The 12903-nt window shown below is 38.5% G+C and overlaps 1 protein-coding gene across 1 annotated transcript; it reads right to left on the bottom strand.

The window, feature by feature from the left end:
- Positions 1–1516: 1516 nt before the first annotated feature.
- LOC118769994 (transcription factor LBX1-like) lies at positions 1517–3450 on the bottom strand. The gene is made up of 2 exons (XM_036517436.1): positions 3129–3450; positions 1517–1977 (listed from the first exon to the last, which is right to left on the bottom strand). Exons 1-2 carry the CDS (start codon positions 3448–3450, stop codon positions 1517–1519), a joined length of 783 nt encoding a protein of 260 aa, XP_036373329.1.
- Positions 3451–12903: the final 9453 nt, after the last annotated feature.

Raw genomic sequence — 12903 nt, 5'->3', positions numbered from 1 at the left:
ACAGATGCGTAGCATTGCTGGTGCCGGCTCAGTGAGACTGTTTAAGTACGGAGATGAGGGTTAAACTAATCAATCACGCTGACTAGTTTATGTGAGAGAGAATTCATAAACCATATGGCATCGGGGTTTTCGCAGCTTTTTTACACCAGCCCCGAGTCCGAATCCCCTTGTGATAATTGTTCTTTGAAAGGGTGTGAAAGGGAGAGGGGGTGCATATTCAATTGCGCCTAATTGAAGCAAGAGACACTTAGGGCGAAGAATGAAAGCACACACACACACACACAGCTAGAGGAAGCGGTTTGTTTTTATGCCCAAGGTAGCCTCTTGCTGAAATGAACGTATTTAAGTTGTAGTTAAGTAAAAGGGCTGGTAAATCATCCCGAGTCCACGAGTCCCACGAAGAAGTTAGTTTCGCATCATGATCTGCTTAACAGATGTCCTTATCATCCACACAGTCGTATATTTACTGAGGAAATTCATCTTAAGCACCTTTGACCTTTTTCAAGGAATAGCAACAGTTCTTAAATCAGTAAAAGTTAACACCAAACCAGGAGAGGAGTGGGAAAGATCCCAAATCAAACAACATGACATTGTGGTATAATATCTTAACTGGCATGGGGGAATTTTGGTGGAATATTAGTATAGGCACACCCAAGACCTAGACTTTAATTGTCAGTCTCCTTGCTACGTAACAGACACAGCTGTGCATGATCCAATATTCAAAAATACCGAGCAAGTAGTATTCACAATATTCACACAAAAGACGATTGGACAAAATGTTACAATAAGATATATAATCAGACGTTTCTAAATTTTATTCAAACGATTTACACAAACCGATTAATCTAGCAAGTAACAATTTGGCGATACACATTGGTTTTACATGTTTGCTTATTGGGACATACTCCATTTATAAGGGCAAACGATAGCGATTAACACAGGCAAATTAAACCTTATTAGGGACATTTTTAAATTCCGAACGTAAGCTTATAGTTCTGATATTGTATTTGTGAAGGAAAAAGTGCCCATTTCCTGCAATTTATTCATCTTCTACCTGTAAACAACAATGTAAAATACCCATTTGGCAACTGGCAGATTTTTTTTCGGTAGCAGCTAAAAAACGAACGAGTGCATTATTCGGTGATGTATCAAAAATACCAATTGTTCTGTTCTCCTCATAAGCATATTGAAATAAAATTAATAGCAGCCTTGATGCTGTATGATAAACCACAACGTCGTTGTCAAAGCTCGTTTTGAAAAATTCATTTTCGCTGTCATTCCTCAGACAATTGGTTGAAGCTGATAAGTGAACGCTTTCTATGACTTTAAGTCGTGTTCATTTCAAGCACTATCCGGCAGTAATAAGAAACTTAGTTGCTGTATTTGCAATCCTTTAAATAAATACAAATGAATCAGTCCTTTTTTATATTAAGTTAGGCTACCCCTCAAAAAGAGGTTATGTCCGTACAGAGTTTGACAAATGTCCACTCCCTTTCGAAATGTGGGTCACTTCCTTTCAATCATCCACTTCAATTTCTTCGTCTTCTTCTGAGAACTCGTCCGTGGTTTGGCCTCTGGATGAGGACGGGGACTGAGGGAAGACTCCGTGACCTTGTGAGGACGGGGAAACGCTGGGGGATAGAACCTCCGAGCCTGCTTTTCGGTCGTCAATGTCTTCCATGGCAACCAGCTTCTGTAGGGTCTGCGGAGGAATTTTCTTGAGGGACTCGACGTCCGCTTTCATCTCCTCCAAGTCTCTCTTCAGCTTGGCCCGTCTGTTCTGGAACCAGGTGATGACCTGGGCATTGGTGAGACCCAGCTGCTGCGCTATCTGATCTCTATCCGCAGGAGACAGGTACTTCTGGTACAGAAAGCGCTTCTCCAGTTCGTAGATTTGATGGTTTGTGAAAGCGGTACGAGACTTCCTTCTCTTTTTTGAGGCATGTCTCTGACCAAATGCGTTTACATGCTCCCGGCCTGAAAGGAGGACAAGCAAGATTTTGTAAAAGTGAATCTGACCATTTCAACTATTTTTGAGCGCTAACTGAGAGTACAAATATATTACTAAATACTATGCACCTGTATTAAGAGTAGGCATCTAGTAGGTAAATCTATAAAAAAATCTATAAATTAAAACTATTAAAATAGGCCGACTAATCTGAAGGGGAATAATAATAATAATAATAATAACTGTTTAGGTCAAATCAGTGTTAATTTTAATGTAGCAATTGGGTATCGTTCATTGATATTACAATAATATTTATTATTATTAATTATTACCATTATCGTGGTAATCAGTGGTAGTCGCGGTGACATTATAGTTGTCATTCACTAGCCACTCTAACGTAATAGCACTTAGAGCTCAGATTAAAAAAAATCTTTTTGTCGCTATAACACTATTTTCTTCCTGACTACAGTTCCTTAGTAGTGCTTGAGTACAGTATGCCATTTTCAAAATGACATCATATAATTCTTTCAATTTTAACTATATCCATAAAACTAACAAACCTTGTAACTTAAAGCATTACAAAGTAAAACTCGCTTCGGTTAAGAACAGTTAGTCAGATATATAGATATTTTAGATAGAGAGCTATATTACGTACAAAAAATTCTAGACATAATACAGTAACAATAGCTTTAGTAACAATATAAATATAAACAACAGTTTCCGCGTGGCGGACTGCAGAAGGCTCTAATTAGTCGTAATGACCCCGCAAACAGTTAAAAAGGCTACATCCAATGATTTACGCCTTACTTCAATTTAAATTGTTATTGTTGTGCTCAAGAATGTGAGTGACAAATTTATATAGTAAACATGCAATACAAACGTGCATGTCGCCGTCGTAGTGTTTGCCACTTGGATTAGTTCTGTGCATGTAGTGTTTTCTAAATAATGGTGCATATAGTATAGTACTGCGAAATTATTTTAATGTGTTTTGTTTTATATATGTGTAATAACGGCAAACATGCTTGTAGAAATGCGCCTTGTACATTATTTTCCGACTAAAGTAAATAACCATAACCGATCTACTGCATCCGTAAATAAATACATTGCACAAAATAAAGTAAGTGTTGCATGGAAGAACAAAAATTAGAGTTTAATCAGGGACGAATAAAAAAATAAATACCTTCTGCTGCTTGTATTACGCTGACCTCCAGACCTTTAAAAGTTTTGCTGGCTAGTTCCTCCAAAGCGCAGAGCGGAGAGGATGGAGACGTGATACAATTTCTTGCCGCATTTGAAACGGCCACTTTCTCCAGAACCCTGGGGGGACAGAGAGCTGCCACGGACTTCTTTATCGAGGGTTTGTTTAAAATATCCTCGATACTGAATGGGGTGAGCGGCTTGTTGGAGTTGGCCGGCGGTGGAAGCTGATCCAAAGCGTCTCTTCTCCTCTCCTCGTTTGGTTCCAACACGGAGCGTATCTTCATGTCTTTAGCGGAGGTCATCGCAGTCAAGCGAAACGTTTATTTCTAATATCGGTGGGCTATTTTCCCATTAAAGAAACAGCTTTACGACCGTCCTCTCGTGATTATATCTCGTGTTAGCTCCTTATCTGTCCGTCGTCCAAAGCTTATAACTTCTCTTCACTGAAATCCTTTCCCCGAGTAGTCATGCTTAAACTTGGGCGGCGGCTTCACGGGCAGCGGAATTGTATTCCTTTAGGAAAGCCAAGGAGGTTGTTCTGCTGAGCTCCATGAAGGTCTTCGGGAGGCAACCGCACTGCCTGGAGGCCGATTCGCTCCAAGGGAAAAAGTGGTCCCAAGGAACAAGAATAGCACGCAACTGCTAACGAGTTATTGTTGATTGGGTGAAGATCAATTAGAGAAACACTACACCACTTACTGACCCGGTGCCTTGTCTTAAAGGGCCAGATCACAGTGATTAAATGAACGGACGGACAAGGGGGAGTTTCCTCGGCGTAACCAAACTTAAAATATGGAGATGGTTTGCCAGTTTGTGCATCTTCCTCCCCAGCTCCGCGCGTCGAGGAACCACGTGGTTTCCATATATTTGTCCAAAAAGGGAGCGCAAATGGCTGACCTAAACAGTACTCGTATCTCCATCATCAAGTCAGGTGCTAATAACCTTTTTGCCCAGTTCATGTGTCAACTTTAAAACCCACAGCAAACGGTTTATAAATGTGGAAAGCGTCAATTGATCATCACTTTGATTTATTTGGAGGTTTAAAAGGGTGATGACGGAAATTGGCCCAAATTCAAGTAATGCTTCAATGCTGGTTGAACCTTGCGTAGAATGTGCAGTATGATAACGATGAACCACCAGGAATAAAATTAAAATGCCATAGCAGGATGGAGCTGAGAGATTCATAAGCACCATTAGCCTATAATATGCAGGTAGTGAAATGTTTATGCGTAGAACCATTATTTGATAATAGTGGCTATTATTATTATAGATATCAGATTTGTTTTTAAATTATTTATTGTTAAAATACATATTATTTTTCAGTATTGAACTTAGCAGTGAAATCTGTAAAATTATGTGAACTCAAGGTGGCTACACCCCCGTGAGCGGGCTCTGGTGATTTCACAGCCTAGGAAAGTGTTTCAAGAAAAAAGGCTTTAATTTCCATTCTCTTGAAGTGGGCTTAGGGAAACATCTCAATAATGCGTTGTCTCTTTCATCTGTGGACAGGGCGAAAATGGGAAAATGGATACTCATAGAAATGACCGTCCGGCTTCGTTAAATTTATTGGCTCTCTTTATTTCTCAATGCACCGTAAAACGCCAGAGAGGCAACCTGGAAAGGATTATCAGAGAAAGGGAAGATTCTGCGCGGGTTTGAGTTACACTGGGGAAACGCAATAAAATGTCTTACAAATAACTCGCAGATAATAGAATTTGTGGAAAAAGCTTTCTCCCCTTCCCCACAGCGCGCATGCCGCGTGCATGTAGAATGGAGAAGGAGCAGTGTGTTCACGACGTGAGGTAACATTTCCACTTTTGCTGGTAAGAAACTAAATTTGCTTGGGGTTAGACTATATGCACATAGAATATAATGAAATATTCAACGGGAGTAGGCCTACAAACTAGCGGGTAAGTTCAAAAGAGTTTTCTTGTCGCCTAATCTAGACATGACCGTACACATGCAAGTCTACATGACGGTTATTAACTGATCTTACATAAAACTGCATTCTCTCAGTGTACAGTGTATACAACCAATTTCTCATATAGTGTAAATCATTGTACAGTTTCACGCCTTGAAATACATGAAAAACGAGAACGGAAACAACTGTTACAAGTTAGATATTTTTTACTCAGTTTTCAAAAAAATTGATCCATATTATTCGCGGTAGTAAAACAGTATGTGCTCTCGATACACTTTAAAATGTATTTCCTGTACTTATATTTCCCTGAAGCAATTCGTGAACAGGAATAGTGTTTCTGTCTTTTCGTTGTTAAATCGAATGCACGTTAATAGGCTGAAAATAATGCAGACTAAATGATGCTACGTATTATGAGCCTGTAGGTGCGCATCTGTTGTGTTTATCGTGAATGTTGTAATTACATATTATTGGAGATAGACTTGCAATGTTAAAACAGACAAGAGCAGTAAAAACAGCAAATAAAACAGGCAAAACTGACTGTACCCTTAAGTACACACATAATAGCTCAAGTTAAGTCATGGACAAATTATATATATATATATATATATATATATATATATATATATATATACACATATATATATATATATATATACACACACACATATATATTCTTTTCCTCTCCAGGAGGAAAATTTCTGTTTTGATATTTATTCTGTTCAGTCTGCAAAGTTCCTGACACTGCCATACAGATTTATAATTTAGGTGACAGTTTAAATTAAATGTTATTTTGCCCTTTGTCGCGAGCGTCAACAGAACGGTTAATTGAATTATACAATTAATTTGATCAGAGCAAAACACTTAGGATGACGTTGTAGGAACAATATAAATCTTCCCTGTGTTTGTTCATTGTTAATTTTTCAGGAAACATTCCAGAACAAATTGAGTCCATTGAGGAAAAATCACATTCTCTTTGAAACTATAATATTGTGAAGTTGGTGTCGGTTCAAAGCAGGGCCAAACAGCACAATCATATTTTTAAAGCTATGAGACAGGGCAGAGATTCGTCGAATGCGGTATCACCGAGAAAAATTACCATCTTATTTAATAAAATTGTTTGTTAAACTCATATTCTTACCATTGGTAAAGTGTTTTAAGGTGCAATTAAAACCAAAGACTGGCACAAAGTACAATGAAAAAAAATCAGACGTGCTGCTAATAGCACTGAATGGCTGGTTTGCTGTTTAATACCTATATTTCCAAGAAAAATGTCCAAGATCGGCAGCGCTGAATGAAGCGCCTCTATGCAGATTGTGTATTTTAATAGGTTTGTTTATACAATGCGAAGTCGATTGTGTGAGTTCAGCTCAATGTTCATGTATTGGTGACAGTAACATAAGTAATGAAGAAAACCAAAACAACATCTTTGTTAGTTTGCATGACGTAGGAAGAGAGTATTTGATTGGGTGGTGCGACTACGCTCCAGTGTGATCACCCGCACCACCCCCACCCCTCCACCCGCCCCAGATTCTTACTATAAAAATATCTATCATGGACTGTATATCATCTGGACTTTTATGGCCAAACGAGGGGTATTTTTACCACTTTCCAGTAGGTGGAACTTACCCCCCTATTGAGAAGTTACCATCCAAATAATCGACAGTATTCTGGACACTAAAAATGTCAGAACACGTCTCCAGAAACAGATTCTGTACATAAAGATTCCAAGTGCCTGTCGACTGGGTACGGTGTGGCATTTTCCGATATGCAGCAAGCTGGCCGCTGAGGGTGCAAATATCTCTTTTCAGTTCATAGGCTGCTGTACTAATTCCACGGGTCTTCGCAGGCCTAAATTAGACGTTAATCAGAAACAGAACACCTCACATCATCAATCTTCTTAAGGGAGCCGCATTTTGTTTTCCTCGTCTCTCTCACGCATCTTAGGAAGCGGGGCTATACTGCTGTTGTACATAACTTCTTTGTTTTCAGGCTAAGTACTGAACGACGAAAACTGATGAAGTGTTACAAAACTAGGCCTATATAAAATAACCACAAAGTTAGGATGATGAAAAAGATGGAAGACGTTCAAGCTGATGGGATCTTTACACATTTAAATCTAACTGGAATGAATCTGAAACACATTTAACGGCCGTGTAGCCTTTACATTGCTACTCAAGATGTTGACATAAAAACGGTAATGTAACTAAAAAAGGTGTGTTGTAGTCAATGCTAAGGACAAACTGCAAGGGCAGCAGGTCCCCATTTCTTTTTTGGCAATAACCAATGTCAAGAGTTGAGCGGACTACAGGAGATTTCCGTCACGTTTCGGTACAGTATAAATACTTCAATCATTATAAAATATGAAAGAATGAAGATAGATCACCCTAACGATTGCCTGAAAGTATTATTTGTTTTCTGTCCCCTCATTTATACTTTGTCGGGACAGGATGGCATCTTACTTTCCTTTGCATTATGTGAACTGAGCCGTCAGGTAATCCGATATATGATGATGATCATAACTACACCTCCAATAATGTATCAGGTAGGCTATGGCATACCACTACCACCACCACCACTGTCTTTATTAATATTGTTACCATGGCTGTAATTCTCCTACTGAAGAAAGAATTACCATTATGATCACCGTTATCTTTATTACGAAAATACGAATTTACTGACACCCTTATGTAAGAGAGTGTCTGTGATGATCTCTATATGAAGAAATGGACGACTGCTGTAGAAAAAGCCGACACTGACGGCATCAACAAGGAAATGTAGCTGTATAATTGCAGGATAGGCTATAGGATAATAACTGCATCTTATCAGCTCGGAATGCATTATGGGGGAAAGGCTGACTGTAGCTGTCAACGGCGTGTAACGATTTTGTGGTTTTAGGTGCATATTAGGTCAGCAGCTAAATAAGAAGACATGAGTAAAATAATATCTATTTGTATGTTTATTATATATTATTTTGTTCATTGTGTGTGTGTGTGTGTGTGTGTGTGTGTGTGTGTGTGTGTGTGTGTGTGTGTGTGTGTGTGTGTGTGTAAACACTTTAAAGGGCAGACCATATTTACAAGAATGGAGTTTGCCATTTCAGCGATTCCTCGAAGCATTTTAATGCTGATTATCTGACGGGTGGAAATGAGTCACATAACTCATTAGCACTTCAATCGAGACGCTTCCAAAGTGGTTTTTATCCAACCACAGTTTAACTCTTGAAATACGGATGTTTGCTGAAACGGCACACTAGGAAGGAAAAATGAATGGTGGCCAAATAGAATTCCACAGACGTACATAAATCGCACCCCACCCCCTCATAATTGATCTCATTGACTTTTTAATTAGTCACCGAACACGTATTTTCTTTCAGAAGTGGCATGGCACTTCTAATTCAAGGCCCCCATAAAACAAAACAAATACGGGAGGTGCACTGATTTGAGAGCGTATCGATCTGAATGTGACGCACTCACATTAAAACTGCTGCTACTAATAACAAAAATGCAACATCTTCAATTATTTTTTCCTGAAGAGACTAGACCAGAAGGCTCTGTTCAACCAAAATAAGCGCTGAAATAATGTCGCATTATTTTATACATTATGTATTTGCCACAGAGCAGGTTTAGCAAATCGTTTTTAGGGTTGACATCGAAATTCTCCTGCACAAGTTATTCAAGGCAAACTGTTCTTTTCAAAACAATTATCTCACAGATTTGTATTTTACAATTACAATGCATGACTCAATTTGCTTAAAAAATACAAGAGCACAGCAATTACAAGTTACAATTTCAATTAGGAGAGGAAACTGCAGAAACTGTCCACCAAGGGGTTTTGAAATGCATTGACCAATCAATTTGGAAACTATCGTCGAAGTTGAACGTCATTACAATGGGATCAGGCAGGTTTGTATATGTGAACGCAAGCACGCGGAATGTGGGCTGGTAAAACTGATCTGGTTGAGGAAAATATTCATTTAAATATGTGGTCCTGCTTATACAATTGAAATGGACTGTTGCCGGACAGGTTTCTTTCTGGTAAAACAAACGCATTATTCTACACACCCATATTATGTCTTCTTGAAATAATTTCTTTAAATCGAAGTAATCATCTTCAGGATTGTGAGAATCCTGTTTTTTCCTTTTCCTAATTAGATTCACACAGTTTTCAAACACTCGAAAAAACACTGAACGAGGTAACAAAATCATACATCTGAGACAGGTAGCCTACGAGTGTATTAATAATAATAATAATAATAACAACAACAATAACATTATTATTATTATTATTATTATTATTATTATTATTATTATTATTATATCAATGACTTTATAATAACAGGGGTAGCTAAGAAATTAGGTATGGAAAGGGATGCAAAACATCGAGGACGAGAATATAATAATTTATTCTACCCCAGGCATCTGGTGTAAAGTCAGTGGAAACGAAAATGTTAAACTCATTCTGCCAGCTATGCTCTCCTCCAGGATGACAGCCTAATCTAAACGGTATACATCATTCCATCAACATTAGCCTACACATAATTCAATGTACACAGTCAGTCACCCACGAACTGCACTGTTTTGTAAAAAAAAATCGAATTTACTTATTTACTTACTTAATTAATCAATTAATATTTGTGTGTGTGTGTGTGTGTGTGTGTGTGTGTGTGTGTGTGTGATAAAAGTCTTCTTTTATACACCTACACATTTTAGTAAACATAAGGTTCACTAAAATAATACATAAACACGCTTTGGTTAAGGTATTTTTATTTGAAAGGAGTATAATTGGGAAAAGCAATAATTATTTGGTAAGTGATTTCTGATTATCATCACAGAAAGTGGCCATCACTTTTTAAAAGGTGTCCTGACGTTTTTACAACAGTTTAAAACCGTTTGGTCTGCGCGACTTGTTACAGTCGGGCAGAGTCACATTATGCTGTGTTTAGTGTCTGTTGTTTCTCTTTCTCCAACGGATGACAAATGTCCGGATTCCCAGCAGGTCGCTTCGAATCCCTGAGCGATGCCAAACGGCTCTGGACTTTCCCAGCTCGGTGGAGTTCATTTTCTCAAGCGAACCGCTGAGCTTTCAGGCCCCCGGGGTGTGGTGTTACCCGATCAGAGCGTCACTCAAGGGTCCATTTAAGACCATAAAAAGGATGCTGGAGGCCGAGCACGAGAATGAGACCGACAGTGGGTAATTAGGGGGATTAATACGTGTTTTTGTTCGAGTAAGCAAATAGGTGTGTAGATAAACAATTGACATGCAGATCTTAAGAGATAAACGTGCTTTCATTCATTGTTATTCTTACAAATTACTTAAACCCTTTTATTACAAAACCACGAAAAGGTTCGATTTGCCCAGATATCGATTATATGGTAAATTATAAAATAAGTCTCATTCAAAATGCAATGCGCTATCTCCTTTGAATGTAAGCAATTGAAATTAATATTGGGTTTAGAGGCAGACCACAAAGTGTGAGGATTGGCTCAAGCATTAGTAAAAATATTAATAACAATTATTGTTATTTGCTAAACTATAGAATATGGAATACAAGCTACTTCATTCAAGATTGTGCAGCAAATTTTGCGCGCCCTCGCTCGCACACACACACACACACACACACACACACACACTTTTACTACATGTATACTTGGCTATAGATGAGATGCGGACAGTACGGTTGTATGCGGATAGTTTTCGGTAGAATGACTGCTGTCGCATACTGCCGACGCCAGAAATGTAGTCATTCTCAGAGACAAAAGGAAAAGTGACACTATTCCATGCTGTTCACCGCTGACATCAACAAAATCAATAGTGGTGTGAGTGGTGGGGCAGCGTGCAGAACTGTTTGCTTTTTGTCTGACAGGAATGGCAATCATTTACTTCTATGCCAGAAGCTCGGGCTTGTCTGATAGTCGCCGTGATTTCGTTTTGTATCGATTAATCATATAATTAGCCTGCATTTCGTCCCTCGCTGATTAAACGTATTGAAGATTCCTCTGAGTTAGCAGGTAGAATATAGTCCTCCACTCCACATTCCAGTACAGATGGTGGAGCTAGGCTAACGCAGCCTTGAAATTGGTTTACAATCTCCAACTGAACTACAAAGAAGAAGAGTGAGATAATTTGAGACATGACGTTTTACAGTTCGATGATGGACTTCTAATAAATTGCCTTGCTAATGACAGTGGTTCTCGTTGCATAGCTCTCACCTCTAATAGTTGTAGGCTACTGCATAAAATGACGTTGACATTGCTGTGGTAATGAACCCGACCTGTTGCAGAAGATTACATATATAACTTCTATAACGGCAGGTGCATCGAAAAAAAAGACTATGACCATTCGTATTTTGGACATGGTTAACGTGATATTTTTATAAGATTGATTGTGTAACAATCACCGCACTGACTGTCATTTCATGTCCGTTTCGTTCTGCGGGCAGTGTGCTGTGGGGTGCTTTATTAAGTGCTTTATTTATTAATTATTAAGATCAGTTTGTGGTTACATGGTAAGGAAACCACCGAATAAGAGATAAGCATATGTTTTGTTATTTTTCGTGTTTTTATAATTACTTTGTTTTGTTTGTTTTATTTCAAGCAAAATGTATTCGTGTAAAATTCTATGATGTATTTGATTTAAGACTAGAGGAAAAGTAGAAATTTCTCGCAGAAATAGTTTGATTTTATCATAACAAAGCTTCACTTTCACGTGTTTTTTAGATGATCCTCCTGTCTGGATTAAGAAGTAGTCAATTCTCATGTTCTGCAGAGCGCAGATACATTTCAATAAAATGATGAAGCTTTGTTGCTCCTCGTTGACGGTGTAATGTGCAGGTCTTTTCCATTCATCTTTATTTCGTTACCTACACCAGTGTCCCCGGTGGGATCAACGAGATTGCTCACTGAATCAGCAACGTCAGTCTCACACAGACTAACGGCACAAGTGGGTTAATGGCACGCGAGAGAGGCCCGTGGCGCATCCACACATGGTCACTTTGATATTATCATAAGATTATGAACGCGGGCTGTGTCACAGTAAACGATATTTTCTTTTATTTGAATAGCTTTAAAAACGGCTGGGAGAGCTGCGATCGGGTGTTCAGAATGATCAAAGCGTGTCTATTCTCACTGACTGATATGGAGGGGACGACGGAGATATATATTTTGGGCAGAAGACCAAAATGAAATGGAGAAGCCAACAGCATTTGTGAAAATAAGACGAAAGAATGATTAGGCTACACAGGCGCTTTAAACAACAACCAAAGATGGATCACAGATGTTGTTACATTGGAATATTATCCAGTGCAGAATTATACACGCTGTTAGTAGTAAAGCCAGTACCGTAGCCATTTGTAAGAGAAGTCTCTTCCCCCTAGTTTGAGCTAACAACAATTAACGGCTTAATCAAAACATTCATGCAGGGTAAAGAGACAGTATGAAGCTGCACGCCCAGTCCTACTGTCTGTTGGCGAGGTACTGTACTGAATATTCTGAAGCTGTTTAGTGGCAATCAAATAACCAGCATGACTGTCTCATTCTAAAAAAAATTAGAACACACATTACTATCTTCTCGTGGTTACAAGGAACAAGGCGTGTAAATTCTGTTCATGAATACGCTATATTTCATTATAGATTAATTTAATTGAATAGCTCCAGAATGGGTTCTGTTTGGACTACTGCATGGAGGCACTGCAGTGGTACTGTACCTACAGTATTCTGTAGTGTGAAAGCAATAGTTTGGAAAATATTAGAATGTAGGAAGCAAATATTTCAGGTTACTGAAGTTTGCTTGGTTGTAAATGTGTTATTTATTAACAAATTAAAAACACTGTTAATAA

This window comes from Megalops cyprinoides, chromosome 22, assembly GCF_013368585.1.
Source record: "Megalops cyprinoides isolate fMegCyp1 chromosome 22, fMegCyp1.pri, whole genome shotgun sequence".
Taxonomy (NCBI): Eukaryota; Metazoa; Chordata; class Actinopteri; order Elopiformes; family Megalopidae; genus Megalops; species Megalops cyprinoides.
This window is presented reverse-complemented; position numbering and strand designations above follow the sequence as displayed.